Consider the following 27442-nt stretch of genomic DNA (forward strand, 5'->3'; position numbering starts at 1 on the left):
CGACACGTACTCGAAACCGGTGACTTTTTACATTGACTCGTTCAACGGTAGGCTAATGGACGGTCCAATAAACGTGGACCATGGATTCCCATGAATGCCCAAGAATCTTCGCATATGCCAAGAGCCTGTGGTATATTCCATATGCAAGCTTGTTTTGATGCGAACTTTTGCGCGTCACTGATCAAATCATGCAAGACTCTGGGCGATGTCGAGTCCGCCCACGCTCGGCTTCTCTCCAATCCACATCTTCTTCCCTCTTCCGGAGTGTTCCTCCTCAATCTCCTCGTCCAAATGTATGCCAAGTGTGGCAGCCTTGCCAAGGCCGAGGAGGTCTTCGCCTCGATCCCTCACAAGAACACTTACTCGTGGGTTCTCATGCTCTGCGCGTATGCCGACCATGGACGCTTCCATGAGGCCAACGATATCTTTGAGAAGATGCCCGAGTGGAACGTTGTGGCCTTCACCGCTATCCTTGACGCAAATACCAAGTCTGGGCATTTGGAGGGTGCTAGAAAGATACTCAATGAGATGCCGGAGAGAAATCTCGTGTCATGGACAGCAATGCTGTCGGCTTACGTACAAGCAGGCCAGTTTGAGCAGGCAAAAATTGTATTCCTTGCAATGCCAGAGTGGGATCTTATGTCAAGAAACGCAATGCTGTCGGCATATGCCAGAAATGGGCATTTGGAAGAGGCCAAGCGACTGTTTGATTCCATGCAGCAGCGCGACATGGTGACGTGGGCGGCAATGCTGTCGGCCTACACGGAGACAGGGCATCTGGCGGCGGCAAAATATACGTTTGATTCTATGCCGGAGCATAATCTAGTCTCAAAGACATCGATGGTCGGAGCATATTCCCAGAACGGGCAAATGGAGCTCGCCAAGCAAGTGTTTGATTCAACCCCAGAGCTCGACGTCTTCTCTTGGAACGCAATGCTCTCGGCCTTTGCAAACAATGGCTACCTCCGGGAGGCTAAAGAATTCCTGGACGAGATTCCGGAATGGAATGTGGTTTCCTGGAACGCTTTGCTTTCGGCATTTGCTCAAAGGGGTCGCTTAGATCACGCAAGGGATCTCTTCGACTGGATGCCGGAGCGCGATCGCATCTCCTGGTCTTTGATGCTGGCGGCACTCCTGCAAAGAGGGCTCCTCCGCGAAGCCAGAGCTCTTCTCGATCGGATGCCCGAGTGGAGCGCCATGGTCTGGACGGCGATGCTCACCGCCTTCTCGGAGCACGGGCATCTAGATCAAGCCAGGAAGATCTTCGACGAGATTCCAGAGAATAATCTCGTATGTTGTACGGCAATGTTGGCGGCGTACGCCGAGAACTCGCTGCTGGAACACGCCAAGGAGATATTCGATGGCATGGCGGAGAGGAATCTAATCTCCTGGAACGCCATGGTCACGGCATATTCCCAGAACGGCCACCCTCGCGAGGCCAAGCGGCTCTTCGACTCCATGCCCGCTTGGGACCTCGTCTCGTGGACCGCCCTGTTGACCGCCTACACGCACGGCTTCCACGTGGACGAGGCCAAGTCCACGTTTGACCGGATGCCGTACAGGGACGTGGTGGCGTGGAACGCGCTGTTGACCGCATACGTGCAGGGCGGCCACGTACGGCAGGCGCGGAGCCTGTTTGACGCGATGCTCCAGCGCTCGCAAGTGTCGTGGAATCTTATAGTGCACGGATATGCCCAGGCCGGGCATATGCTGGGAGCCCGGGCTCTCTTTGACGGTATGCCCGAGAGGGAGATCCCGGCGTGGACGGCCACGATTGCGGGATATGCTCAGTCCGGGCATCCCACGGAAGCGCTGGAGCTCTTCTGCGAGCTACACTTGGAAGGGATCAAAGCGGCAGAGGCGTCGTTCACGTCGGCTTTGATCTCTTGCAGCCATGGCGGGGATTTGCGCTCGGCCTGCCGATGGTTTGCGTCGATGAGCTTGGACTTTGGATTGACACCCATGAAGCAGCAGTTCAGCTGCATGGCGGATTTGCTGGGCCGAGCCGGGCATGCCCGAGATGCCCAAGAGCTCATGGAGACGATGCCTTTCCAGCCCGACTTCCAGGCCTGGCTGTCGCTGCTCGGGGCCTCGTTCCGGGGCCCGGGCGATGCCGAGTGCGGAGCTCGGGCAGCCGAGGCAGCGGTGGAGCTCAACCCTCACGTCGCTGCTCCATACGTACTCGTCACGAATGCGATGCGCTATTGTTAAATGCCACACTTCTCAAGCAACGACAACGGAGGATAGAACTGACCATCTCGCGGAGGGTAATTCCAAAAACTCCGTATGGTTGACAAGCTTTCGTGGAAAACACGTGAGCCTTTAAGAGAGTCTGCACCATTTGGAAAAAGTTGTGGCTATGGAGGTCCCCGGAAGCTATGGTGTGCCATGGCTGAGTGCTATCAAAGACAAGCTCGACTTCCACTACATCCAGGGCGAGGTGGAGTTTTTCAAGAGCCGCGTAAAGAAATACAAGAGCACCGTGCTCAAGGTAAACTTCATCCCCACTCCTCCGGGATTTCCAAACCCCGCGGGGATCGCCCTCCTCGACCAGAGATCCTTCCCAGTTCTCTTCGACAACTCCAAAGTCGAGAAGCGCGACGTCTTCGTTGGCTCCTACAAGCCATCCGATGCCTTCACCGGCGGCGTTAGAACGCTGGCGTACCTCGACACCGAGGAGGAGAAGCACGCCCGTCTCAAGGAATTCGTGTTCCAGATCCTCAAGAGCACCGGCCCGAGGTTCCTGTCCGAGTTTGAGGCCGAGATGGCCAGCGCTCTCGCCGGGGTGGAGGCCGAGATGGAGTCCGGGACGAAGAACTCCATCGCCGTGAGCTCCAAGCTCCTGGATCTGGCGTTTAACTTCATGGTCAAGGCGGTCACCGGCGGCGCTGACCCATCCAGTCAATTCGGGTCATACGGCCCCCTGCTAATGCAGCTATGGATTGGCGTCCAATTCGCGCCAATCTCGCCACGCACGCAACTCCCCGCCGTGATCGAGGAGCTCCTCCTCCGCAGCTTTCCACTGCCGCCACTGATCGTCCGGTGGCCCTACGATCGCATCGCCGGATTCCTCAGCGACAACGCCACCGCGCTGATCGACATGGGCGAGAAGCAATTCGGGCTGGATCGCGAGGAGGCGCTCCACAATCTCGTGTTCGTGGTGGGCGTGAATGGGTTCCTGGGCTTCTCGCGGATGCTCCCATCGCTGCTGTTCTACGTCGCGTCGCAGAGCGAGGCGTTCCAGCAGCGGCTGGGCGGGGAGATCCGCGGCGCGATGGGCGACGATGGTAGCGCGCGCAAGTTCATGGCCGCGGTGGAGCGAATGCCGCTGCTCAAATCGACCGTGCTGGAGGTGATGAGGATCGCGCCGCCGGTGCTCTACCAGTACGGGCGCGCGCGGCGGGAATTCGTGGTGGAGTCCGGGGATGGGAGGGAGTTTCTCATCCGCAAGGGCGAGTTGCTGGGCGGATCGCAGGCGCTGGTGTGCCGGGATCCCACAGTCTTCGATTCGCCGGACGAGTTTGTCCCGGATCGCTTCCTCGGGGCCCAAGGCCGCGAGCTGGAGCGCTGTGTGTTTTGGTCCAATGGCCGCAACACGGACTCTACGAGCTCTGCCAACAAGCAGTGTGGAGCGAAGGATTTCGTGGAGACAATCGGGCGTTTGTTCGTCGCGCAGCTCTACTTGCGGTACGAAAGCATCGAGCTGGGCCCGGATTCCAAGCCCGACTCGCCCGTGATCAAATCGCTAAGAAAGATCTCCGTGGCAACTAGAACTGGCAACAAAGTAAGTGCCTAGCTCCAAGCTGGAGTGTATAAGCTCTTCGATTGATTGATAGCTCATAACTTACTCCTGGTTCTTCACTGTGGGATTTTTCGGAATTCCGCTAGCACGGGGTAGATGTTCTCGAAAGCTTCGTAGATCTCGTCTCTTACCTGTGGAACTTTTTTCAGTATCAAACAAAGCATGAGAGAGGGATCAAACCTTTGCTCCCGTGAGCACGATTTTGCCAGAGACGAAGATGAGCAGGACGATCTTAGGCTGCTTCATTCTGTAAATGAGTCCTGGGAAGATCTCCGGCTCGTACTGCGAAACAAATGTCTTAACCAAGAGAAGAAGAAGAACAGGAGAAATGAGCATAGCTTAACTGTTGAGAAGTGGCCGTGGGAGAAGGCGAGGCCTTCGAGCCGGATTGGAAATCGGACATCGCACGATCCCACGATGTTCTGAATCTTAAAGTCCTGTACAGGAGAAAGGCTATGGAAGATACACATGATTTTGACAGGCTCTAGTACCTTGAATTGACTGGGAAAGCCAAGCTTTTGGATGATCCGAGCGTACTAGACACCATGCACACAAAACTTGCGTAAGTAGCTAAAAGTCATTGATTGCCTCTTTCAAGTAGTCTTTTTTCTCTTAGTTGGTTGAGAAACCTTTCTAGCCGCAAGCCTGCAATTTTGTTCGCTCTTGGCCCCAGTGCACACCTAGGTAGAGAACAAACAAGAAAAAAAAAAATTCTTACTGAATTAGCACTTAGTCGTCGAGGTCACGAATAAAAATCTCACCATCTTTCCGGACGCAAAGATGAGAGCCGTGGTTTTGGGTTCTCTTATACGCATGATCACAGCAGCAAAACGCTGGATAAGAGAAGAGAGAGACAAGTCATAAAACACAAGAGAAAAAAAAAGAACACAAACAAACCTTGGGATTGTACTCGGCATTCCTTGCATGCAGCGCGATCGTCTTTAGCTCGAGCTTGCAATCCATGTTCACAGTCGCGACTATGTTCCTGGATGGCGGAATCATAAAAGAAAAGAGGATAAAATAAATCCGCCAGGAAAGTCTAGAGTTCCATTTTTCCAACAAGAAGATATCACTCAACTGGAGCGTGGGAACGATCCCTGACGGATGCTTGCTCAAGTCAACAGCCACGCCGCCTTGGAATCCCAATCGCGAGAAGCCCTCCTTGCTCGAAGGCGATGGATTGTTCTCCAGTTCTTGATGAATTTGTTGCTGCGGCTGGTGCGGATAAGCCACATTCTGGCGCTGCCACGCGAAGTACTGCTGCAGCTGACTGGGATCCAGATTCGCGATCGCTGGAGCCGCGGCATACTGACCCTGGAAGAAATTTTGCTGCGCGAAGAAATCTTGCTGAGCAGCAAGATCTTGCTGCTGCTGCTGGTGTTGGAGGCGCCGATCGATCAAGGGCTGCGGCAGCGCCGGATCGCCGTGAAGAATGTGCTCCTCGGGGACGAAATCTTGGCTTTTCCCGGCGCCCGCCTCTTCACATCCCTCCATTCCAAAACAATGGACCGCTCTTCGCGAGCCCTATTAATACGTATACGTTTGGCATGAAGGAGGGACACGTGGAAGAATCTCAAAGAAACAAGCCAAGAGCTTTCCTTTTTTCTCCATTGACATTGATGAAAGAGCACAAAAAATCCCTCCTTGTTATCAAACTAATCTTTTGGCTCTATTGTTTTATACATTTACACGAGATGTTACTGCAAAAGGCCGCCCGAGAAGAAAGAGAAGAAGAGATCCAAGCGAGAGAGAGAGAGAGAGAGAGAGCGAGAGGAGAGAAAAAAAAAAACTGGAAGAACTCACAACTCCGAGTGATCATCGTCAGAGTCGTCGTCCTCGGACGATGGCGATCCCGCGGCGCCGCCGGTCTTTTGGTAGATCTGCGTGATGATCGGGTTACACACCGCCTCCACCTCCTTGAGCTTGTCATCGAAGTCCTCCTTCTCGGCGGTGTTGTTATCGTCGAGCCACTCGAGCGCCTCCTTGAGCGTCTCCTCGATCTTCTCCTTGTCCTCCTTCTCGATCTTGTCCGCCAGCTTGTCCTTGTCGTTGATCGTGTTCCTCATGTTGTAGAGGTACGTCTCCAGGCCGTTCCTCGAGTCCACCCTCTCCTTTTGCTTCTTGTCCTCCTCGGCCATCTCGTCCGCCTCGCGAACCATCCGGTCGATCTCCTCCTGGGTCAATCGCCCCTTGTCATTGGTGATGGTGATCTTCTCGGACTTGCCGGTGCCCTTGTCCTCGGCTCTGACGTTGAGGATACCATTGGCATCGATCTCAAAGGTAACTTCGATTTGAGGGACGCCACTGCAAAAAGAGAGATTGTTAAGTTGAGTTGCCTGTGGTATAAACAGCTTGAGATCTTACCGTGGAGCCGGAGGAATGCCAGCGAGGTCGAACTTCCCGAGCTCGCGGTTGTCCTTCGTCATACTCCTCTCGCCTTCGTACACCTATACCAACCGAGCAAAGTTAGCTCTACCACACAGCACGAATGCACTGAAAGAGGGAATGACGACTTACGTGAATGGACACGGCTGACTGCTGGTCCTGGTACGTGGTGAAGACCTGAGACTTCTTGGTCGGAATGACAGTGTTCCTGGGGATCAGCTTGGTCATCACTCCACCAACGGTCTCGATACCCAGAGTAAGGGGCGCAACGTCCAAGAGAAGAATGCCTGTCGATGGACGCGCGTTAGCACAGATGGATTACAAAAGAAGACAAGTCTTTGCTTACCTTTAACATCGTCGCCGCCTTCACCGCTCAAGATACCGCCCTGGACAGCAGCACCAAAAGCCACAGCCTCGTCGGGGTTCACACCCTTGTTCGGCTCCTTCCCGTCAAAGAAGTCCTTCAAGAGCTGCTGCACCTTTGGAATTCGTGTGCTCCCGCCAACAAGAACAATCTCGTGGATCTCACTCTTCTGTAAGTTGGCGTCGTCCATAGCCTTCTTGACTGGCCCCATCGTCTTCTTGAAAAGATCGGCATTCAGCTCCTCGAATCTAGCTCTGGTCAGAGGCTCCGAGAAGTCGACACCGTCGAAGAGGGACTCGATTTCCACCCGGACTTGGTGCTGGTTGCTGAGAGCTCTCTTGGCACGCTCAACTTCCCTACGAAGCTTTCCAAGAGCCCGGTTGTCCTTGCTGATATCCTTGTTGTGCTTCTTCTTGATGAGCTTGATGAAGTAGTCCATCACTCTCTGATCGAAGTCCTCACCTGCATTGGTAGATGTTAGTTTCGAGCTGTAAGAAAGAAAAGGAGAAGGCTTTGATCAAAGTACCTCCAAGATGGGTGTCTCCGTTGGTAGACAACACTTCAAACACTCCGTTGTCGATCGTCAAGATACTGACATCGAAAGTACCACCACCGAGATCAAACACAAGGATGTTCTTCTCACCACCCTTCTTGTCCAGTCCATAGGCGATTGCTGCCGCAGTGGGCTCGTTGATAATACGAGCCACATTCAGTCCGGCGATGGCACCGGCATCCTTCGTTGCCTGCCTCTGTGCGTCATTGAAGTACGCTGCCCATCGAGAAGATCAGTAAAAACTATGATTTGGAAAACAAACAACTAGATGAATGAGTACCTGGAACTGTGACAACGGCGTCCTTGATCTTCTTGCCCAAGTATGACTCGGCCGTCTCCTTCATTCTCGTCAAGATCATGGCGCTTATCTCCTCTGGACTGAAGACCTTAGTCTCGCCATCCTTCACCTTGACTTGGATGTATGGTTTTCCATCCTTGTTGACGATCTTAAATGGAAAGAGCTTCATATCTCTTTGAACCTCTTTGTCTTCAAACCTATGACGGTACGAGAGTTAGATCAAGAAGGAAGGAAAAATTGCAAATGGGAATCTAACTTACTTCCTTCCAATTAGCCGCTTGACATCGAAGATCGTCCTCTCGGGATTAACAGCGGCTTGATTCTTCGCTGCTTCTCCAATGAGACGCTCTGTCTCGGTGAAAGCCACCCAGGAAGGAGTGATACGGTTGCCCTGATCGTTGGCGATGATTTCGACATGGCCATTCTTGTAGACGCCCACACACGAGTAAGTGGTGCCAAGATCAATGCCAATCACAGTCCCTAGCTTCGCTGCTTCTTCTTTCGCGACCACAGCAGCTCCTACACGATCAAAGGGGAAGATTTTAGACGAACTATCGATCGCTGGCGCTGGCCTTGGACACTAGATCTAAAATCTCACCTGCGATGAGCAACGCGAACAGTAGAATCACCGATCTCTCCATCGCGCTCTCTGTCGAAATGCTGCGAGACCTAAGCGCATGCCTTTTTAACTCCTCTGGTGCTAGCTGAAAGCTCTAGAAAGAACTAGGGCAGATGCAAGCAAGCGAATGGGAGCACGACACGTGTAAAACGCCCCAATGAGAATAAACCAGGTCATCCAGCCAATCAGAAGGCGTGGCCACTCTACAATGAAGTGGCTCGGCCAATCAGAGCCCGGCATTTTGTTGGTTGTTTTATTGCCGCCAGATCGCGTGGGCGTGGACAAATCGAGGCCGTTTGTTTTAAATGCCAGGTGAAAAGAAACTTAAAAGAGTGCCCTAGCTTGGACGCTGGACGGAGCTCGCCATGGCGCGATCGGCAGCGGTGGTTGCCCTGTTCTTCCTGATCGCTCTCACGGCCTTCCCGGATCAAGGTAATCGATATTCACGGATCTCCGTGGGGGCATTGGATTGATCTAAGAATCGAGTGATTTTTGCTCTGCTTAGGCCCGATCAGGTCTAAGGTCCACGCAGAAGATACCGGAGTTACCGAAGAGAATGCCAGTCCTCCGAAAATCGAAGAACCGATCGGTGGCGCGATTCCTGACGCCTTGTCTACTGATTCCCAGGTTGTCGAGAGGTAATGTACATCATTACTTTGCTGGAACTTTTTTGTTTCTCTTCTTTTTCCGGGGCAATTCTAAGTGTGTGGACATTTTCTACTCAGGGAGTCCGAGTCCGTGGGCCAAAAGACTTTGCGAGCCCATGCACAGAGATTTACGTTCCAGGCTGAAGTTTCGAGGTTGATGGACATTATTGTCAACTCTCTATATAGCAACAAGGATATCTTCCTTCGAGAGCTTATTTCGAACGCCTCTGACGTGAGTGAGATGGTTGATTTGGTGTTCGCCGTTTGAGCCCCTCTTCTTCTTGTTCTTTTTTCTCACAGGCATTGGACAAAATTCGGTTTCTGTCTCTTACCGACAAGTCTCAGCTCGGCGAAGGTGACGAGTCCAAACTGGAAATCAGGGTCGGTACTTCATCCATTTCAGTCGCTAATAGTCGTCCAAGTTCTTACATTCTATATACCAGATTAAACTGGACAAAGAGAAGAAGCTTCTTTCTATTCGCGATCGTGGCATCGGGATGACTAAGGACGAGTTGATAAAGAACCTTGGAACAATCGCGAAGTCTGGAACCTCAGGTGCTTTCTTTGACTCCTTTGAATTTTGTTGAACAACTTTGATGTTTCTTTTGTAGCATTTTTCGAAAAGATGCAGTCAGGAGGTGACTTAAATTTGATTGGCCAGTTTGGAGTCGGTTTCTACTCGGTGTATTTGGTCGCGGATTACGTCGAGGTCATCAGTAAAAATAACGAAGACAAGCAGTATGGCTTTCAGCTTTTCTGTTTAACTAGGCTTTGGAAGCTGACATACATTTCTTAGGTACATTTGGGAATCTACAGCTGATGGAGCTTTTGCCGTTAGCGAGGATGAAGAAAATGAGCCGTTAGGACGCGGGACTGAAATTAAATTGCACCTGAAAGATGATGCTGCGGATTATTTGGAAGAGTCGAAACTGAAAGTACGTTCCATTGTTTTGCCTTTTGATTTTGTGAAATAACTTTTTGTTTTTCTTTTGGCAACGCAGGAGCTAGTTCAAAAGTACTCAGAATTCATGAACTTTCCGATATACCTTTGGAATTCTACGGAAGTTGAGGTTGAAGTTCCTGTAGACGAAGAGACTGAAGAGACTGTTGAAGAGGAAGACGACAAACCAGAAGACAAACCAGGTTTGCTTTCAAAGACAAGGAATGCTGTTTTAATTTTTGCTCTTTTAACTTGCAGAAGAAAGTGAAACAGAAGAGGAGACTGAAAGTAAGAGGTTTTCTTTCTATAAACTTTGGTTTACAGTATTTATCTTGTTTAGAGCCGAAAACGAAGAAAGTCAAAGAAATCAAGTGGGACTGGGAGCTACTAAATGACGTCAAAGCTATCTGGCTAAGGAGTCCAAAGGATGTTACCGAGGATGAGTACTCGAAGTTTTATCATTCGATCTCTAAGGTGAGCTGATGTGATTGGCAAATGTTGTCAATTTTACGTGCATTGTTCAGGATTATAACCCCGACAAGCCAATGTCCTGGAGTCATTTCTCTGCGGAAGGAGATGTCGAGTTCAAGGCTGTGTTGTTCATTCCTCCGAAGGCTCCGCATGATCTTTACGAGAATTACTACAACAGCAAAACATCATTGAAGCTCTACGTTCGGCGAGTGTTCGTATCCGACGAGTTCGACGAACTTTTGCCTAAGTACCTCAGCTTCTTGAAGGTTGGTCGTGTGCAGTATTCGCGTCAGTCTATTTAATGCTTGGGTTTTTCACAGGGCCTGGTCGATTCTGATACACTGCCAATTAACGTTTCTCGAGAAATGCTGCAGCAGCACAGCAGCTTGAGAACCATCAAGAAGAAACTTGTTCGCAAGGCGCTCGATATGATTCGTAGCATAGTTAACGCTGACCCGGACGAGGCCAATCCTGATGCCAAAGCGGAGGATGCCAAAGCTGAGAATGCTGAAGGTTGGTACATGTACATATTGGTCGTTAACGTTAAGTTGTTTACCTTTCAGACGTAAAATCTGACGAGAAGAAGGAAGAAAAATCCGACGAGAAGAAGGAAGAAAACAAAGGAAAATACGTCAAGTTCTGGAACGAGTTCGGCAAGTCGATTAAACTTGGCATCGTTGAAGACGCAACTAACAGAGTGCGTCTTGCGAAACTCCTGCGATTCTACAGGTAAGATAGTCAAGAAAATTGTAGCAGCTCTGATTGTTATTCTAAATTCTCACAGCTCTAATTCGGACGACAAGCTCTCCTCACTTGAACAGTATGTTAGCCGGATGAAGCCCGGGCAGAAGGACATCTATTTCATCACTGGCCAAGACCGTGAGCAACTCAAGAAGTCTCCGTTTCTGGAGAGGCTCCAGAAAGAAGGCTATGAGGTACTTTTTTCCTTTGGGATAATAATCCGAGGTGACTAATGCCTTGGTTCATGCGCAGGTTATTTTCTTCACGGACCCAGTCGATGAGTATTTGACTCAGTACCTGACCGAGTTCGATGACAAGAAGCTCGTCAACATCTCCAAGGAAGGATTGAAGCTTGGACAGAAGGACAAGGAGAAGGCCAAGGAATTGAAGCAGTCGTTCAAGCCTCTGCTGGCATGGTGGAAAGACGTTCTTAAGCCCGAGGGTGTGGACAGCGTGAAAATCAGTAACCGTCTTGCCGACACTCCCGCCGTGGTTGTGACATCCACTTATGGCTGGAGCGCCAACATGGAGAGGATAATGCGAGCGCAAACCTTGACCGACAACTCCAGACAGAACTACATGCGCGGAAAGAGAGTGCTGGAGATCAATCCCCGTCACCCCATCATCAAGGAGTTGCGTGGGAAAGTGGACGAACAGCCAGAGGTTCGTCTAGTTTGCATTACAAGATCTAAGTTCTCATCTCATTGTTTTCTACAGGATGAGAGCACAAAGGCGACTGGAAAGCTCATCTACAAGACGGCTTTGATTGACAGTGGTTTCCTGGTTGACGACTCGAAGGAGTTTGCGTCCCAGATCTACTCGATCATCAAGAGCAACCTCAACATCAGCCCCGACGCACAATTCGACGAGGAGATCGAGACGGTCATCGAAGACAAGGTATGAAGCTTATGACAAGGCTAGGGATATGGATCTTACTGTTGTTGTCTTCACAGGAGAGCGTCGAGGAGAACGAAGATGCTGAGCCAGGCTCCGAGGGTTCCGAGGGCTCCGAGCCAGATTCGCCCTTTGGCGAGGATGGATTGCCGAGAGGCCAGTCCATGGGGAGTACTCTTAGGTCCGAAAACTATGAGCCAGACGACGAAGACGAGAAGGATGAACTATGACGAGATAGCCTCTAGACATTTTGTACACTTGGCGCGCTCCCAAGAACCCTAATTTCTGTATGTTTGAAAAAACGAATATTTTGTGTTAACTAACCTGTGCTTAAAAGGTTTCAATCATAACCCAAGGCTATGGATGGCCTGGAACAAGCGTTTGAATGGATCCAGGCCAAGGGCGCGCGGGCCACGCGCGCCGACTATGCCTCGCTGCTCAAGCGCTGTGGCGTCGCTAGGGTTCTAGATTTCGCCAGGCGCGCCTACGAATCCATGGCGCGCAGCCGGCACCACGACGAGCTCTCCCTCCGCAATCTCTCCATCGAGATGTTTGGCAAGTGCGGGGACATCGAGGTGGCCAGGGAGATTTTCCACGGCCTGTGGCGCCCAAATCTCTTCTCCTGGACGATGATCCTGGCGGCCTGCGCTCGCAATGGCCGGAATCTCGAGGCGCTGCTGCTCGTCCGCCGGATGATTGGCGAGGGAGCGCGACCGGATGTGGTGTGCTTCGTGACGATCCTGGATTTGTGCGCGGCCACGGCGGATTTGGAGCAAGGTAAGGTCGCTCACGCCTGGATTCTTGCCTGTGGTGTGGAGTCGTCTAGTAGGGTTCTTGGCAATGCGCTGATCAATATGTATGGTAAATGCAGGAATCTGGATCTCGCTAGAGCGCAGTTTGATCGGATGGAGCACCAAGATCACGGGAGAGATGTTGTGACTTGGAACTCGCTGCTTGCGGCATTTACCCACAATGGGTATTTGGAGGAGGCTGCTCGGTTGTTCCAAGAGATGGAAGTCGAAGGGATCAAGCCCAGCAGCGTGACTCTCACATGTGTTCTTGAGTCTTGTAGCGGCGATCGCCAAGGTAAGCTCTTTCACGATCGAGTTCTCGATCTCGGACTCCAAGGGGACGAGTTTCTCATGAATTCTCTCGTGAAGATGTATGCCAGGTGTGGGAGACTGGAAGAGAGCAGGCTGGTTTTCCGAGCGATCGATCAAAAGGATATCATTTCCTGGAACGTGATGATCTCGCTGGAAGCTCGGCTGGGAAGCAGCGAAGAGGCGGTTGAGCTGCTGCGAGAGATTGATCTGGAGGGATTTCCAGAGCCGGACGAGGTAACTTTTATCAGCGTTGTCGACGCTTGCTCTTGCCTGGGAGACTTAGATCTGTGCTTCACCATCCAGGAGCTCGTTTCCAGCGCTGGCTTTGACGACGATCTCCTCCTTGGCAACGCTGTTGTCAACATGTTTGGGAAGTCCGGCTGCTTGGATGCTGCTCGAGCAACTTTTGATCGATTGCCAGTCAAGAATGTGGTCTCCTGGAACTGCTTGATCTCGGGTTACGCGCAGAACCTCCAGGGAAGAAGATGTCTGGAGCTTTTCAGGCAGATGGATCAAGAGGGTGTCAAAGCCAACTCGGTCACCTTTGTCAGCCTTCTCGACGCGTGCTCTACAATCCCAGCTCTTGACTTTGGACGAGAACTCCATCTCCGGATCACTGCTGCCGGATTGGAACTACACACGGTGGTGGCGACTGCGCTGATCAACATGTATGGCAAGTGCGAGGAGCTCCAATTCGCACAAGAACTACTCGAGAGATACCAGTCGACGGGACTAGTGGCTTGCAACGTCATGATCTCGGCGTATGCCCAAGTTGGGCATAGCGAGAGAGCTATGAAGTTTCTCCATGGAATGGATCTCGCGGGTGTCAAGGCCGACGTTGTGACTTACATTGGAGCGCTCGAGGCGTGCGCTTGCTCCAAGGATTTTTCCAAAGGTCAGGCTGTCTACGATCGGGTTGTGAGCACCGGCTGGATCTCGCAGCTCGTCATTGCAAACTCGGTGATCAACATGCTGGGAAAGAGTGGACGGGTTTTGGAAGCCGCCATCGTCTTCGATCGGATGGAAAAGAGAGACAGCGTCTCGTGGAACGCGATCGCTGCTGCATATGCCCAGAACGGGCATCCGCTGGAAGCGCTGGAATTGTTCTGGAGAATGCAGCAGCAGGGTGTTCGAGCACAGGAGGCAACGTTTGTGACGATCTTAGATGCTTGCGGCGATTCCAGCTCGTTGCTCGCCCATGGTCGATCGATCGCGAAGCTGAGTTCTTGGACGTCCGACGCGATCAAAGGGGCGCTGCTGGGAATGTACTCCAAGTGTGGCTGCGTGGACGACGCGCTGGCAGCGCTCCAGAGCTTGTCCTCGCGGGGGCTGCTGGCGTGGACGTCCATGCTGGCGGCCTACGCCCACGTCGGACGCGCCAGCGAGGCACTGCGTGTGCTCGGGCAAATGCAGCACGATGGGGTGGTGCCCGACGACGTGGCATTTTCTGCCGTGGTGTTTGCATGCAGCCACGCTGGACTCCTCCACGAGGCGCTCGTACGGCTGGCGTGGGTGTACGGGGATTACGGTACGGCCATGGGCGCTGGGCTGTACGAATGCGTTGTGGACGTGCTTGGACGGATGGGCCGGCTCCAGGAGGCCGAGGAGCTCATGCACGCGATGCCGTACGAGCCCGATAGTTTGGCCTGGATGGCGCTTTTGGGCGCGTGTACAGTCCACGGTGATCTGGAAAGGGGGGCTCGTACGGCGGGACACGAGGCATTGTTGGATTCGGGCAGTGGGCGATATGTCTTGCTATCCAATATGTACGCCTCATGGGAGGATTGAACGGCCGGGATCTCCGGGAATGGACGGTGATCTCTGACGCTGTTGGAGTAGGAATATCTTGGGGAGATTTTTTCCGATGTGGATAAACTCTGTAGCACAGCTGTGAACAATATTCGCGATACTTTTTTGCCCCTTGCTTACGTGTCGTAACGTTACACGCTGCTGTCACGAGTTTGACCTGTTTAACCACGTGGTAAAAAAGTGTTGTGGCTTTGGTTTGGTGGCACTAGCTACTAGCGAGCAACGCTAGCATGGGACGAGCAGCTAGGGTTCTTCGAGGAGGAGGGAGTGCAATGCTGGGTTTGTCGATCGACATAGCCAGCTGCGAGCTGTGATCTTGAGCGGCACATTCGCCATTCGTCTTTCCATGGGACTGGAGCTGTGGCGCCTTCGTCTATCGGTGGATTCGGCATCCAGATTGTGGCTGGCGCCACCGGGGAATCAAAATTTCGAGCTCAGGCACGGGGATTACGATCCTTGGAGGCGATGTGGAAGAAATTCCAGGCGATTTATTTGCTGCCGAGCGAGGAAGAGTCAATTCGAGGGTGGCAGCAAGGATTTGCGAGGCGGCGGCATCGAAATCCCGAGTTCTCTCCAGATTCTCAAGAGGAGAAACCGACAAAAGAGCCAGATACCTGGTCCCGGGGAGCTCGATGGCGGTAATCTGGTGTCGAGCTCGATCAAGAAGGCGTTTTCATCCATGGTCTTCATGCTCAAATCGATGCACCGGTTCACTCTGGAGATGCTGTGCTGCGATGAGAATTCCGTGCTCAACGAAGTGTGGAGCTTGGTCCAGCGAGAGATGCACTCCTCGTTCCTGTGGCTGTTCCAGCAGGTATTTTCCTCCACACCAAAGCTCATGGTCTCGATCATGATCCTCCTCGCGAACTTCACAGTCTACTCCATGGACAGCTCCATCGCAATTCACTCACCAATTGTGCCAAGCACAGCGCTGGATCGTCCAGCCGCTCCAGCAGCAACAGTGATGTGGAGCTCTCCAGCTACAGAAGTTCCGGGGTATCTAAACTTTTTTGACGAGGCTGCGATCGAGAGTAGCGGAGGATCAAAAGATGGCGGAGGAAAGCCTAGAACTCTTATAGCCGGGGGAACTGATGGGGGGGATGAGTTTCCTCTCTTCCGGCGGGGGAGAACCACGATGATGAGAGACGATCAACTGGCAGCACCAGGGAATCTTAGCAGGAACCAGCAGCTAGCAGTGATGAAATTCCTCCAGCAAGTTCCAGTTCCAGCGAAAGTTACCAAGGAATCGCTGGTTGCTCCAGTGAGCGCAAAGCTGGAGCCCGACAACTACGAGTGCTTCGACCGGACGGACCTTCTCTACCAGCAGGCATTGGGCGAGGACCGAAAGAATCCACTGATTCTAGCCAACTACGCGCAGTTCTTGTACGTTGTTCGCCACGATCACGACAGGTACGTGAGAGTTCTTAGTTCGATCGAGATGGTGAATGAAAGTTTTTGGATTGAATTGGCAGAGCTGAGACGCTGTTTCGATTGGCGATGGAGGCCGATCCCTCCGACGGTGAATCGCTCAGCCGATTCGCGAGCTTCTTGTGGCTCGCTCGAGGCGACAAACAGGGCGCGGAGGATGCGTACAAAAATGCCATCGCGTCCGACCCCGCGAATCCATTCCACTTTGGAAGCTACGCACACTTCCTGTGGCACAGTGAGAGCTGATGTGCCATGATAATGTTGATATATACACCGTTGATCTCGTGAAAGTGTTCTTGATCCGACGGCTAGGATAGAGCTGGGTGCTCATAAAGCTCGCAAGTCAAATCTTTGCCCCGGCGAGAAAATGAGGGTTTTTCGGCGCCGTGGGGAGAATCGCGCGGTGGAATTCGATGCCGCGATCAGGTACCTAGCAGATCGTTTCTCGCCTGCGCTGCGGCGAGGTCTCGTGGATCTGGCGATTGTTTAGGGCGGAATTTCGGTCCAGGAGCTGGATTCTGGTAGCTTCTGGTTCTAGAGTGGCAGGGAATGGATTTGGGAAGCTACATTGAGGTGGCTTTGGGATGGAAATTTTGCGGCGTAAGAGCTCCCGGCGGCTGGATTATTTCTCGCGTATGAACATGACAGAAGGTCGTGGCCGTCACAATGGAGCTCACTCCACTAAAATTCTTGCTGCTGTTCTTGCTACTGGCTGTCGTGGGCTACGTTGTTTTCACGTAAGTCACAAGGAAGATTTCATTCTTATTATTCACTTTTCTCTGTTCAAATTTATCATCAGTTGCACAGCACGTCTTGTTGCATGGGTGGTGAGCAGAATGATCGGTGGCACTGTACGATTCCGCATTGCTGGAATAAATGGGATCAAAGAAATCTCCATCGATCTTCATAAGGTGATGTTTGCGACTTGTCCCGCGTAGATTGCTCTAAGCGATGAACTTGCAGGGACCGGTGGCTTATCTCACTGTCAGCGAGCTCAAAGTTTCTGTGAAAAAGCCTCCGGGCACAACTGGCTGGAACATCCTATCTTGGAGCTCCAAACTCCAGTTGATCATTTCTGACGTTGAGGTGGTACTCAGAAAACACAAAAGTTCCCGACCGCGAGGAAAGAAAAGACACAGGCACAATTCTACTGGTCGCGGAATATGGATGGTGGTGACCAACGTTGCCAAGTACCTCAGCGTCTCAGTGAATGAGATAGCGGTCAAAACTGTGGAGGTAGTCGTTGAGTTTTTTCTTCTATCAAACTGGGTTTCGCTGTTTTGCAGACCGCGACGATAACGCTGGATGTTAAAGAGCTGGAAGTGGATACTTTCCGGGACGATGCTGCTGTTTTTTCTCTCGGAGTGAAATTTTATCTTGCACCAATCGTTTTATATCTCGGTGAAGATAAGCGATTGACAGATGCTCCTGGGATTTTTCGACCACTGAGAAAGATTGAAGCCAACGGAGACTTTTATTTCTCGCTGGAGCATCTCTCGGTGTCAGGAATTATAGATCACGACAGGTAATCTTGATAATTGAGTTTGTAAAATCTAAAAAAGAGTAACTTTGCATCGATGGCAGAGAAGCAGGGATGGTGATCAAACAGTTGGAGGCAGGATGCGGTGAGGCTATACTTAACATAAGTGCCGAGTCGATGCCTCGAGGCCCTCTGGAAACTGTGTCGGATACAGATCCTCAGGAGATTCCTCATATAGAAAATCACGAGTCTCGAGAAATACACCCCGAGTACGAAGCAAGAATTTTGGCAAGAAAGGTCCCGGAGGCGGTGAGCTCATTCATACCCTTCTGTGTTCCATACTAACGTTGACGCTTATCCTAGATCAACTTCAGTTTGCCCAAGTTCACTATCGAAGCGAAAACTTCCTCCGAATTAGCTTCATTTAAGAACGAGATTAAGGGTATTTTTCTGCATGGAAGCAGATCCAGCCCACTCGATAACGTGGGCGTTATTTCGTTGCTTGACATTGAAGTAGACTTGGGCGAGATTCATGTAAGCATTTCATTTGATGGTTTATTGTACTTCATATCTCGTCTTACACAGGTTTTTCAAGATGAAGAAAGTTCCGTGCTCGATATCATGAAGGTCTCTGTCAATGTTTCTGTGGAATTCCCTACGCAGGTAACAAGTTGATTGTTATCTTACTTTCGACCTTCCTTGAGTTCTACTTTTCCAGTTGGTTCGGCCATTGCGAGTGGAAGTAGATGTGAAGCTGGGAGGGACGCAGGTCAACTTACATATGAGCAGATACGACGAGTTTATGCAGCTTAAGTCGTTTCGTCCTGTAAAGAAGAAGAGAAGGAGCTCCTCGACTGCGCCGACTCGGAAAATGAGCATATCATGGAGCTGTAGCATTTCAGCTCCTGAGATGGCGATTTTCTTTTATAGCCTCGAGCGATGGGCCTTTATGCACGTAAGTACGTTTTCTTTCAAAGATGGAATTGCAACTGCTTAACTTTCTGTAACAGGTTTTTTCTCAAACTTCTCATCTGTACATCAACATCATACCAAGTCACGGTGTTGTTGTTCACGCTGAGCTGGGCGAGCTTTACCTCAACAGGATTGAAAAAGGGATGAGAGTTCCGACGGAGTTTCTGGTTGGTGTCGAAGGCGGTTCTGGCTGCGTTCTGCATTTATCCCGCATAGCCGTTGACAGTGGTGTAGAAGGAGCAGGGGAAACTCCGGCAGTGACGGTTGAAGCAGGTGCGACCGAGGTGTATATTGGTATGCTCAACATCAAAGCTGCTTTATTCGCTCTCGCTTCGATTAAATCTTGCCTAAAGGACAGGAGGACTGGAACTACCAAAGAAAAGGAACGTCATAAACGGGGTACTACAATTAAACTCCAGCTTGAGCAGCTAGTTTTTCATCTTGAAGAGCAGATGCACGTTGAGGACTCGACTGTTTCTGATCCGAAGAAAGTCAACTTTGGTAGCCAGGGGGGGATAGTGATCATCACAAAGCAGGAGGATAATCTGCGGACTGCCCGGGTCAAGCCCGTAGCCTTCAATCAAACAAGTTCGTCGGGAGTGAAGCAGAAGCTGACCGTCACCTTCTCTCTCATCGTCGTTTCTCTCGATCGCGAGAAGAAAACTACACTTCTGGAGCTTGAAAGTGGTCGAATGCTTTACGAGGAAGTAGGCGCAGATGAGAAAAACGTCGCCGAAAAGACGCTGCTGGCAATGCACGCTGTCAAGCTTATTCACAGGCCTGCGAAGCTAGCGAACGACGTCGTCATGCACTTCCTTCTGAGTGCACGGAATGTTTCACTCCACTGGGATCCAGACGTGCACTTGTTTTTCTACCAGCTGAGCCTCGGGGTGAAAGAGTTATTGCGCAATCGTGGCGCTGCCAAGAATCCCAAGAAGGCTGCTACTTCGAAGTCCAAAGCTTATTATGCCGTCGACATCGAAGACATGAACATCAATGCTGAACTGGCTGATGGAGTTGAAGGTTCGGTTCATATACAATCTCTTTTCTCTGAGGATGCGGTTGTGGGGATGCTCTTTGAGACCGTGGAAGTAGCTTTCAACAAAGCTGCTGTAGCCAGGATTGATCGACTCCAGGTTTCGCGAGTACCATCACTACTTCAAGAGCAGGATATGTCGAGGGGAAGACAGCTTTGGGATATCGTTATACACGGGGCTGGCGTACTTATTATTATGCCATACAGGTTACCTCTTCGTGCTATCGATGACGCTGTTGAGGACACTTGGAGAGGCTTGAAACTTGCAATGGTTGCAAAGAGAATCTCGATGCGTCGGACGAGTATGCCAGAATTTTCGAAACCAAAGGACAGGCCTTCGTTCCAACTGCATTCTATGAAGCTTCACGTCCGCGGTATAAAAGCAGAGATAGAAGAAGAACCTCTCCAAGGTTGGTTAGACGAGCATCATCTTCTTCTTCAACAGCAGTGCCGTGTACTTCTCGTTCGGGAAAAGCTTCTGGAAGAGTCGTATGCAAAAGTACAACTTACGAAGCAGGAAAAGCGGAAAATGTGGGAGCAGCTGCAGGAACAATCATTTCAGGAATATAGGCGGGCTTGTTCCAAGCTCATTCCTAGTCGAGGGTCAGGGGCTTGTGGCACAGGATTTCAAGCGAAGTTCAGAACAAGTGTCAGGAGAGCTTCCTTGATGTCTATTTCGGCAGAAACTCTGGATTTCACGCTGACGAGAATCAAAGGAGGCAGATCTGGAATGATTGAAGCCATACGGAGACTTGACTGCGTGCAGCCGGACGTGCAAGTTCCATTTTCAAGACTCTATGGCGGGCACGTTATATTCGGAATGACATCACTTGCGATCTGTCTTCGAGATTATACGCCTATGCTTTCGGCATCTTCTGGAAGGTGCGAAGGGATCGCCATCTTTGCTCAGCAGGTACCAGACTGTAGTTTAGTTGTGATGTTTTCCAACCTTCTCTTCCTTGCAGGCAACATGTTTCCAGAAGCAGATGGTGCAACACCTATATGTCGGCCGATGGAGAGCTGTGGAGATGCTGCGTTCCATGAGTGGCACGACGCCATCGTATAAGTTCTACAGCGAGCTGCCTATTGAGATTACTACAGCGAAAGTGTGTTACGGTGTCGGTTTTGAACCTGCCTTCGCCGACGTGAGCTATGCCTTCACTGTTGCTCTACGGAGGTACAACCTCAGCGTGAGAGAGGAACTGGTACACAGACCCCCTCTCGTCAAAAAGGAGAAAAACTTGCCTTGGTGGGACGACATGAGATATTACGTCCATGGGTTCAACAGCATCACCGTTTCCAATTTCGAGTGGAATTTTTTAGCGACAACGGATCCTTACGAGACTCAGAACCGGATGCATATGATCTCGAGTACGATGGTTATCAGCCAGGCTGAAGGATCGCTTTCATTCCAGGGGGACAACTTTGATATGTACATATCCAGCTGGGAGGCACTGGAGAAACAGCACCAGTTCATCCACGCTCCGGTCTTTCAACTCGTCATTACTATGGACTGGACTTGTGCATCGGGTGCTCCTTTATTTCATTATCTTCATGCGTTTCCCATCGAGCAGCGTTCGCGAGAACTAGTTTATGATCCGTTCCGCTCACTCTCCTTGTCGCTGATATGGAGTTTCTCTCTTCAAACTTATGCTCCAAAAGGAGAGAGTGGGATTAGCATGAGGAGAAACAGGACAGGCCAGAAGTTTTCTTCGCCTTCACAGCTACCAGGTTCTTGTCGAGTCGACGTTCCTTATATGAACCTCAGCGCACAGGATCTTATGTGGGTGTTCAAGTGGTGGAATCTTTACTACTCACCTCCACATAAGCTGCGCTCATTCTCAAGGTGGCCAAGGTTTGGGGTGGAAAGGCTACCGCGTTCAGGCAACTTGTCGCTCGATAAAGTTCTGACCGAGTTCATACTTAGAGTGGATTCGACTCCAGCTTTTATTCGTCACACGTCTGTAACAGACGATGATCCAGCCGAGGGGCTTACGTTCAGCATGCAGAAGCTACGTTACGAACTTTGCTACAGTCGGGGGCTTCAGAGGTATACCTTTGAAACCAAGCGTGATATCCTCGATCTAGTCTATCAGGGACTGGACGTCCATTTGCTGAAGACCAAGCTCAAGGCCCTTTCCGACTCTGAGAATGGTATTCACAGCAGTGCTCACTCTGATAAGCTGAAGGAAGATGGTTTTCTTCTTTCTACGGATTGCTTTACATTAAGGAGGCAGTCTCCGAAAGCGGACACCGCACGGCTTTCTCCTTGGAGAGAAAACGTTCAAGTTCGTGGGTCTGGTCACTACAGGCTTTCCGATAGTGAAAATGATCCTCCCGATGCAACGTCCTCAGATCCAAGTGACGACGATGGCCTCAATGCAGTGCTGGCGGACAACTGTCTCAGAGTTTCTTTGTACAGCCTCAAGCTGTTTTGGACCGTGTGCAATCGGGATGCTGTATGGGCTTGGGTAGGAGATATCTCCAAAGCTTTTGAAGCACCGAAGCCGTCACCGTCCAGGCAATATGCTCAACGCAAGCTGGTGGAGGAGAAGCAAAAGGCTACTGTTCTTGCTGAGCAGGGTGCAAAAGCTATAAGCTCTGCCCCATCTCAAGGTACGATGCTCCTAGAGAAAGCATGGAAATCAACTTTTGTTTTTCAGAGATGCTACGTTCAAGGCTAAAGGAAAATGTTGAGGAAGAAGAAACGCTGCAGTTTATGGTCAACGTCATTCAGCCTCAGTTTAATCTTCACTCAGAAGACGCACATGTGAGTTTCATTCTTATAGATGGATCAGAAATTTATCTTTGCTTTTACTGTGCTTGCAGGGTCGATTTCTTCTTGCAGCCGCAAGTGGTCGAGTATTAGCACGCTCTTTTCATTCAACATTCTACGTAGGTCTTGAGGAGCTCCTTCAGCAGGCTCTTGGACCTGCTTCATTTTCAACTCTTGGAAGCATTCCTGAACTGTCTTGGAAACGTCGGGAGCTGTCAGTACTGCTAGAACATGTGCAGGCTCATGTCGCACCAACGGATGTCGACCCTGGTGCAGGCATTCAATGGTTACCGCGAATTCCCAGAGGAGCAGTAAAGGTCAAGCGGACAGGTGCTTTACTTGAGCGCGTTTTTCTTCCGTGCTCTATGTATTTTCAATATATTCGCCACAAAGGAGGATCGACGGATTGCAAAGTATGTTCTCTTTATATAATCGTTGTCAAACTTCTGACGTTTGCTTCAGGCAAAGGCTCTAAAGGACCTTTCTTTCAATTCTCCCAACATTACAGCTACGATGACCTCTCGTCAGTTCCATATCATGGTGGATGTTTTAAGCAGCCTTCTCTTTGCGACGCTTCCAAAGTGGGTACTGGAATCAGCAAAAGCTTGATGCCTTACATGTTTTATTCAGGCCGCGTAAACGTGAAGAGGAAGAGGACGTGGTAGAAGAGGCAGACGAAGTAGTACCGGAAGGTGTAGAGGAAGTAGAGCTTGCTAGAATCAAACTCGAACAAGCAGACAGAGACATGAAGCTCATATCGGATGATTTAAAAATCATTAGGCTGCGATGGCGCACTGCAGCAGACGGAGGAGCAAGTCCGGACCAACTTTCGTTAAAAGAATCTCCAGAGAACTCGTTGAACAGAGCCTTGACTACGTCCGGCCTTGTAAGTGCTTTCATTTCTCCTCTCGTACTAAGAAATTTTACTAGGTACGGAAGCTGGAGTCTGAATTAGTTTTTAAAAAGAAGGAAAGGAAAGTAGCTTACACTTCAGTAAGATCTGCAATGCACAGGGCAGCGCAACAGGAGAGGGAAAAGAACAAAATCCCCTCTGCTGCAATGCGAATATCTTGGGCTATTGACAAGGTTGTTTGGAGCATGTTATCCGATGGTGATACGTTTGCTGAAGCCGAGATAAGCAGCATGGTCAGTATTTTATGTCGAGCTATTTTTTCTATCATAATGTCCTTTTCTTTCTTCTTTTTCATTCACAGATATTGAATGTTGACAGAGATTTCAACAACGTCGGTGTTGCACGTTTCACTACCAAGTCGTTTGTTGTCAAGAATTGTGTCCGTCTTGCGAAATCAAATGTGCTGTCCGCGTGGAATCCACCAGCTGAATGGGGAAGGTAATACCGAGTTTTTTTTTTTTTTTTAAAGTTTGAAAACTTTTCTCAGGAATGTTATGCTTCGCGTAGACGCCAAACAAGGACCTCCAAGAGAGGGACTTTCACTACTCGAAATGTTTCAGGTCCTTACGAGCGTATTTATTTCTAACTTTGAGCTGTCTTTTATAACAGGTAGAAATCTACCCGCTTAGGATCCATCTGACTGAAGTAATGTATACGATGATGTGGGAGTACTTCTTCCCTGGCGACGAACAAGATCCGCAAAAGCGACAGGTACGTGACATATTTCACCCAAGACTTCCTTCATGTATTAGTATTTAGGAGGTATGGAACTCCGGAACAAAGCGCAGCAAGAAAGGAGTTGCTGTCTTTGAGTCTACGAAGGAACCGTCCGTATCGAAAACCAGTGCTCCTGGAACTCCTCCTACGCTTCACGGTGGTCAAGCACTACAACGATCGACTGCTCAGGCAAGAAGACTAAGTTCAGCGAATGGCCTCCATTCACAATGCTCTTTCTGCTCACCTCTCAATCAGTCAAAGAATTTATTGGAACACCAACGCTCGGCGTCACTTGACAAGTTCTGGGGTGAGAAGGATACGGAGGGGTTTACAAGCGAGCTTGTCCTTTTCTCAAACTCAAACGCAGCTGCCTCGGATGACGCTCTAGCGGCAACCAGTGCCGTTGTCGAGGTTGATATAACCAAGTCCAAGGACGCACGTAAAGCTCGAACTGGCAAAGCCCCTCAAGAAGACAAAAAGGAGGCCAAGAGCCGAAAGATTTTCCTGGAGATACATAACATCAAAATCAGCCAGGTAATAATGTGTGCGCGCAGTGAAACTGACCGCTTAACTGGGTGACTTTGCAGGTGGAGCTCCTCGTCACATACGAAGGATCGAAGATCTCCGTCAGTGAGCTGAGGCTATTGATGGACATGTTCACGAGGACCGAATTCACTGGCTCTTGGCGTCGGCTGTTTTCTAGCGTGAAGAAACATATCATCTGGGGTGTCTTGAAGTCTGTCACCGGAATGCAGGTAATTCTGTGAACGTCTTTGTTGAGGTTTCTCACTTGATTGATCCAGGGAAAGAAATTCAAGGATAAGATGCAAGCCCAAGCCCGCGAGCCGTTCCAAGACAGCGATTCAAACTCGAGTGACAGCGGCATCACGTCAAAGATCAGCACCAAGGAACGCTTTCCCATTCCCATTCCCCATTTTTCAAGCGCCGGGGAGGGGTTCGTGTCCTCCATACGGGGGCTATTCAACTCCCAGAGGAAGAACATGGTGCGCAAGATACGAGGAGAGGAGAATCAACACGAGTGGAGCGACGGCGAGCTGGCCTCTCGAGCAACACACAAGGGGAAGACGAAGCTCCTGCGCAGGCACTCGAAGAAGCGCGCTAGCATATCCAAAGGTAAAGTTCACCATTTTGCAAGAGCAAACTCGTCAGCTTTTTTTGTTGGTGGTGTTTGCCAGGTTCTATCATTCTGGGAGAAAGGTACTGCCCGTCTCCTCGAGCATCGTCGTCACCGTATCACAGCGATGGCGAGGCCTCCAGCGGTGGTTCCTCCACGTACGAGGATTTTGATACGTCTTAGCGGCCTTCAAACAAGATAGGATCCCGAGAGCTAGCAACTGTAAACATATTCGTAAATACATTGGAAATAATTAATCCAGGGATAGGGTTTATGATTAGGGTTTAGGGTTAGGGTTTAGCAAATGTACTTGTTCGAAGAAAGAAAAGAAGATTTCGATTTTACCACAAGTCTCGAGTTCGCCGGAGATCTCTTTCGGAAAACGTGGAGGACGAGGGAGTTCTGGCGAGATTGCTTAAACCCTAAACCCTAACAACAAGATGGTGGTGGTGATCAAGATGTCCAAATGTACTTGGTCGCAGAGAGAAAAGAAGGTTTCGATTTTACCACGAAACGATGATGCCTTTCGGAAAACGTCGGACCGATAAACCCTAAACCCTGAAGAAAACATAGTAGGGTTTAAGGCTAAGCCCTAAACCCTAAACCGGTTGGCTTCTTAGTACAAAAACTCAATTTAGAAAAAGTTGATAAGGCTACAAAACCAGGAAAATAAGACTTGGTTCGCGAACGTGGTTTGCGTTTTTCTTTTTGTGATTCTTGTTTGCTCATCTCTATGCCTTCTCGGTCTTGGCCGCGGCACTGGCGGCTTGTCCACGGAGACGCCCAGTCCTCCGGGCCGCAATGAGACCCACCTTTTGCCCCGGAGGAGCGTCGCGGCGGACAGTGCTGGCGTGACCGATGTGCTGGTGGTTACCTCCTCCGTGGGGATGCTCCACGGGATTCATAGCCACACCACGAACCTTGGGCCAGCTGTTGCGCTTCACGCGGAACTTGTGGTACGCGTTGCCCGCCTTGAGCAGAGGCTTCTCAGTCCGGCCACCTCCCGCAACTTGCCCGATCATCGCCCGGCAGCCACTGGGAACCACCTTCTTGGCCCCGGATGGGAGCTTGATACTGCAGAAAATCTCACCAAGAATTTGCTTGTTAAACAAAGTATGAATCGAAACAAGGAAACGAGAAACAAACACACAAACCAAAGATACGGAAAGAAGCACGGGAAGAAGCGAAAGCATTGTTTGTTAGAACAATGGAAGCATGAAAACAAGAAAAGCTCAAGAAGAAAAATCGAAAGCATTACCGGGAGGTTCCCATGTCTGGATTGTGGCTGACGACGATAGCGTAGTCTCCAGAGGCCCTGGCGAAGGCGCCCCTGTCCCCGACGCGGTGCTCCACATTGCACACCACAGCTCCCTCTGGCACGGATCTAAGCGGCAGAATGTTCCCAATGGCGAGCTGAGCCTTCTTCCCGCAGTACATGAACTGCCCAGAGTAGATCCCCTCGGCAGCGATCATGAGCTCCTTCTGGTGCTTGAAGCGGAAGGGATGGCGGAATGTCACCTTGCACAGCGGCGCCCCACGGCCAGAATCGTGGATCACGTCAGTCACCACACCCTTGATGTAGCCATTGCGCTCCGCGAAATCGAGCTTCCGGAGCCGCGCCGGACCCTTGCGGTGGTGCGTGTGAGATTTGAAGACGGAGCCGCGACCCTTACGCTGTGCCCGGATGGCGCGCCCCATTGCTCCTAGCTCGCTCGCTCCTGCCCTAGCCGCTGGAAAGACAAAACGCCCTAAATTGGACGGCTAAGACCGCAAACTAATCTCAGCCGTCGATGGACAACGTAAGATTTTAGGGCATTGTGAAGAGCAAAGAAAATCTGGAGTGATGAAGAGAATTGGAGCGAAATGGCTTGACATATTAGAGATGGAGTGGACTTCCTAGAACCCTCTTTGTATAACTTTCTTTAAAGTGTTGGTCACAACATTAATTCTACTACATTACGGCTAATCTATTATACTTATGCTTATTCTCAAATAAACATAAAATGTTTTATAAAGAAATATTCTATAAATATCTCATTTTCTATGATCTTTTTCTAATATTCTAGGATATTCTTTAATCTATTTTTCAGTGTTTAAATTTCTAGTAAAAAAAAATCAGCAATTGCAAGTGGATGACATTGCTCAAGATATCAGATATAATCACATAATCTCCCTAAGATTCAAACTTAGAGTGAAAAAATATACATGTAGGAAGAGGAATGAAAACCAAAAAAAAAAGCCTAGATAAAGTTGGCAGGAACAACAATCAATCAGCTTATCCCAATCCACGGGTTTCATGCTTCATATATATTGTATTATAGTCCATTTTGCCCAGTTTATAAAGCATGAGACCCTAATT

General features: G+C 50.3%; 9 protein-coding genes across 9 annotated transcripts; 6 read left to right on the top strand and 3 right to left on the bottom strand.

Moving 5' to 3' along the window:
• Nucleotides 1-90: 90 nt before the first annotated feature.
• On the top strand, nucleotides 91-2211 carry LOC112346292 (pentatricopeptide repeat-containing protein At4g02750-like). Its single transcript, XM_024674921.1, has one exon. The coding sequence runs from the start codon at nucleotides 91-93 to the stop codon at nucleotides 2209-2211; it is 2121 nt and encodes a 706-aa protein (XP_024530689.1).
• A 148-nt stretch (nucleotides 2212-2359) lies between these two features.
• Nucleotides 2360-3796, top strand: LOC9645914 (allene oxide synthase, chloroplastic). The gene has a single exon (XM_002969654.1). It carries the CDS (start codon nucleotides 2360-2362, stop codon nucleotides 3794-3796), a length of 1437 nt encoding a protein of 478 aa, XP_002969700.1.
• Nucleotides 3797-3826: 30 nt separating this feature from the next.
• On the bottom strand, nucleotides 3827-5296 carry LOC9645328 (TATA-box-binding protein 2). The gene is made up of 8 exons (XM_002969902.3): nucleotides 4881-5296; nucleotides 4700-4787; nucleotides 4564-4635; nucleotides 4432-4482; nucleotides 4294-4338; nucleotides 4147-4239; nucleotides 3983-4084; nucleotides 3827-3933 (listed from the first exon to the last, which is right to left on the bottom strand). Exons 1-8 carry the CDS (start codon nucleotides 5294-5296, stop codon nucleotides 3859-3861), a joined length of 942 nt encoding a protein of 313 aa, XP_002969948.2. The 3' UTR covers nucleotides 3827-3858.
• An 84-nt stretch (nucleotides 5297-5380) lies between these two features.
• On the bottom strand, nucleotides 5381-8120 carry LOC9645915 (luminal-binding protein 5). The gene is made up of 8 exons (XM_002969903.2): nucleotides 8001-8120; nucleotides 7663-7921; nucleotides 7385-7599; nucleotides 7078-7320; nucleotides 6534-7013; nucleotides 6320-6474; nucleotides 6167-6249; nucleotides 5381-6106 (listed from the first exon to the last, which is right to left on the bottom strand). The coding sequence occupies exons 1-8, from the start codon at nucleotides 8041-8043 to the stop codon at nucleotides 5602-5604; spliced, it is 1983 nt and encodes a 660-aa protein (XP_002969949.1). The 5' UTR covers nucleotides 8044-8120; the 3' UTR covers nucleotides 5381-5601.
• Nucleotides 8121-8329: 209 nt separating this feature from the next.
• LOC9645916 (endoplasmin homolog) lies at nucleotides 8330-12037 on the top strand. The gene is made up of 17 exons (XM_002969655.2): nucleotides 8330-8453; nucleotides 8527-8659; nucleotides 8747-8900; nucleotides 8969-9049; nucleotides 9112-9223; nucleotides 9280-9406; nucleotides 9465-9603; nucleotides 9670-9811; nucleotides 9867-9896; nucleotides 9949-10082; nucleotides 10133-10345; nucleotides 10400-10592; nucleotides 10643-10808; nucleotides 10864-11014; nucleotides 11073-11483; nucleotides 11538-11717; nucleotides 11774-12037. Exons 1-17 carry the CDS (start codon nucleotides 8387-8389, stop codon nucleotides 11942-11944), a joined length of 2604 nt encoding a protein of 867 aa, XP_002969701.1. The 5' UTR covers nucleotides 8330-8386; the 3' UTR covers nucleotides 11945-12037.
• A 36-nt stretch (nucleotides 12038-12073) lies between these two features.
• On the top strand, nucleotides 12074-14736 carry LOC9645329 (pentatricopeptide repeat-containing protein At3g09040, mitochondrial). Its single transcript, XM_024674922.1, has 2 exons — nucleotides 12074-13051; nucleotides 13121-14736. Exons 1-2 carry the CDS (start codon nucleotides 12074-12076, stop codon nucleotides 14603-14605), a joined length of 2463 nt encoding a protein of 820 aa, XP_024530690.1. The 3' UTR covers nucleotides 14606-14736.
• Nucleotides 14737-14836: 100 nt separating this feature from the next.
• On the top strand, nucleotides 14837-16339 carry LOC9645330. Its single transcript, XM_002969657.2, has 2 exons — nucleotides 14837-16036; nucleotides 16099-16339. Exons 1-2 carry the CDS (start codon nucleotides 14973-14975, stop codon nucleotides 16298-16300), a joined length of 1266 nt encoding a protein of 421 aa, XP_002969703.1. The 5' UTR covers nucleotides 14837-14972; the 3' UTR covers nucleotides 16301-16339.
• A 14-nt stretch (nucleotides 16340-16353) lies between these two features.
• LOC9645331 (protein SABRE) lies at nucleotides 16354-25363 on the top strand. The gene is made up of 22 exons (XM_024674714.1): nucleotides 16354-16791; nucleotides 16854-16965; nucleotides 17018-17290; nucleotides 17341-17579; nucleotides 17639-17843; nucleotides 17898-18068; nucleotides 18120-18197; nucleotides 18253-18489; nucleotides 18545-20455; nucleotides 20508-22158; nucleotides 22206-22312; nucleotides 22372-22731; nucleotides 22781-22899; nucleotides 22949-23204; nucleotides 23249-23464; nucleotides 23533-23669; nucleotides 23719-23791; nucleotides 23841-23942; nucleotides 23991-24482; nucleotides 24536-24703; nucleotides 24752-25082; nucleotides 25145-25363. The coding sequence occupies exons 1-22, from the start codon at nucleotides 16721-16723 to the stop codon at nucleotides 25264-25266; spliced, it is 7431 nt and encodes a 2476-aa protein (XP_024530482.1). The 5' UTR covers nucleotides 16354-16720; the 3' UTR covers nucleotides 25267-25363.
• Nucleotides 25364-25691: 328 nt separating this feature from the next.
• On the bottom strand, nucleotides 25692-26825 carry LOC9645332 (60S ribosomal protein L8). Its single transcript, XM_002969904.2, has 2 exons — nucleotides 26342-26825; nucleotides 25692-26157 (listed from the first exon to the last, which is right to left on the bottom strand). The coding sequence occupies exons 1-2, from the start codon at nucleotides 26779-26781 to the stop codon at nucleotides 25815-25817; spliced, it is 783 nt and encodes a 260-aa protein (XP_002969950.1). The 5' UTR covers nucleotides 26782-26825; the 3' UTR covers nucleotides 25692-25814.
• Between the last annotated feature and the right edge of the window lie 617 nt (nucleotides 26826-27442).

This window comes from Selaginella moellendorffii, unplaced genomic scaffold (genome assembly GCF_000143415.4).
Source record: "Selaginella moellendorffii unplaced genomic scaffold, v1.0 SELMOscaffold_13, whole genome shotgun sequence".
NCBI classification, from domain to species: Eukaryota; Viridiplantae; Streptophyta; class Lycopodiopsida; order Selaginellales; family Selaginellaceae; genus Selaginella; species Selaginella moellendorffii.

Bases quoted from the DNA above. Each gene is read 5' to 3' on its own strand.
- LOC9645331 (XM_024674714.1), top strand. From the start codon at position 16,721: ATGGAGCTCACTCCACTAAAATTCTTGCTGCTGTTCTTGCTACTGGCT. The intron at 24,483-24,535 runs GTAATAATGTGT...GTGACTTTGCAG, and splicing joins ATAACATCAAAATCAGCCAG to GTGGAGCTCCTCGTCACATA. The intron at 25,083-25,144 runs GTAAAGTTCACC...GGTGTTTGCCAG, and splicing joins GCGCGCTAGCATATCCAAAG to GTTCTATCATTCTGGGAGAA.
- LOC9645916 (XM_002969655.2), top strand. From the start codon at position 8,387: ATGGCGCGATCGGCAGCGGTGGTTGCCCTGTTCTTCCTGATCGCTCTC. The intron at 8,454-8,526 runs GTAATCGATATT...TGCTCTGCTTAG, and splicing joins CACGGCCTTCCCGGATCAAG to GCCCGATCAGGTCTAAGGTC. The intron at 10,346-10,399 runs GTTGGTCGTGTG...GGTTTTTCACAG, and splicing joins AGTACCTCAGCTTCTTGAAG to GGCCTGGTCGATTCTGATAC.
- LOC9645915 (XM_002969903.2), bottom strand. From the start codon at position 8,043: ATGGAGAGATCGGTGATTCTACTGTTCGCGTTGCTCATCGCAG. The intron at 7,321-7,384 runs GTACTCATTCAT...CTCGATGGGCAG, and splicing joins CGCCGTTGTCACAGTTCCAG to CGTACTTCAATGACGCACAG. The intron at 6,107-6,166 runs GTAAGATCTCAA...CTCTTTTTGCAG, and splicing joins GGCATTCCTCCGGCTCCACG to TGGCGTCCCTCAAATCGAAG.
- LOC9645914 (XM_002969654.1), top strand. From the start codon at position 2,360: ATGGAGGTCCCCGGAAGCTATGGTGTGCCATGGCTGAGTGCTATCAAA.
- LOC9645332 (XM_002969904.2), bottom strand. From the start codon at position 26,781: ATGGGGCGCGCCATCCGGGCACAGCGTAAGGGTCGCGGCTCCGTCTTC. The intron at 26,158-26,341 runs GTAATGCTTTCG...GATTTTCTGCAG, and splicing joins CCAGACATGGGAACCTCCCG to TATCAAGCTCCCATCCGGGG.
- LOC9645330 (XM_002969657.2), top strand. From the start codon at position 14,973: ATGGGACTGGAGCTGTGGCGCCTTCGTCTATCGGTGGATTCGGCATCC. The intron at 16,037-16,098 runs GTACGTGAGAGT...TTGAATTGGCAG, and splicing joins GTTCGCCACGATCACGACAG to AGCTGAGACGCTGTTTCGAT.
- LOC9645328 (XM_002969902.3), bottom strand. From the start codon at position 5,296: ATGGAGGGATGTGAAGAGGCGGGCGCCGGGAAAAGCCAAGATTTCGTC. The intron at 4,339-4,431 runs GTTTCTCAACCA...CATGGTGTCTAG, and splicing joins GCAGGCTTGCGGCTAGAAAG to TACGCTCGGATCATCCAAAA. The intron at 3,934-3,982 runs GTTTGATCCCTC...AAAGTTCCACAG, and splicing joins TCGTGCTCACGGGAGCAAAG to GTAAGAGACGAGATCTACGA.
- LOC9645329 (XM_024674922.1), top strand. From the start codon at position 12,074: ATGGATGGCCTGGAACAAGCGTTTGAATGGATCCAGGCCAAGGGCGCG. The intron at 13,052-13,120 runs GTAACTTTTATC...TTCACCATCCAG, and splicing joins GATTTCCAGAGCCGGACGAG to GAGCTCGTTTCCAGCGCTGG.
- LOC112346292 (XM_024674921.1), top strand. From the start codon at position 91: ATGAATGCCCAAGAATCTTCGCATATGCCAAGAGCCTGTGGTATATTC.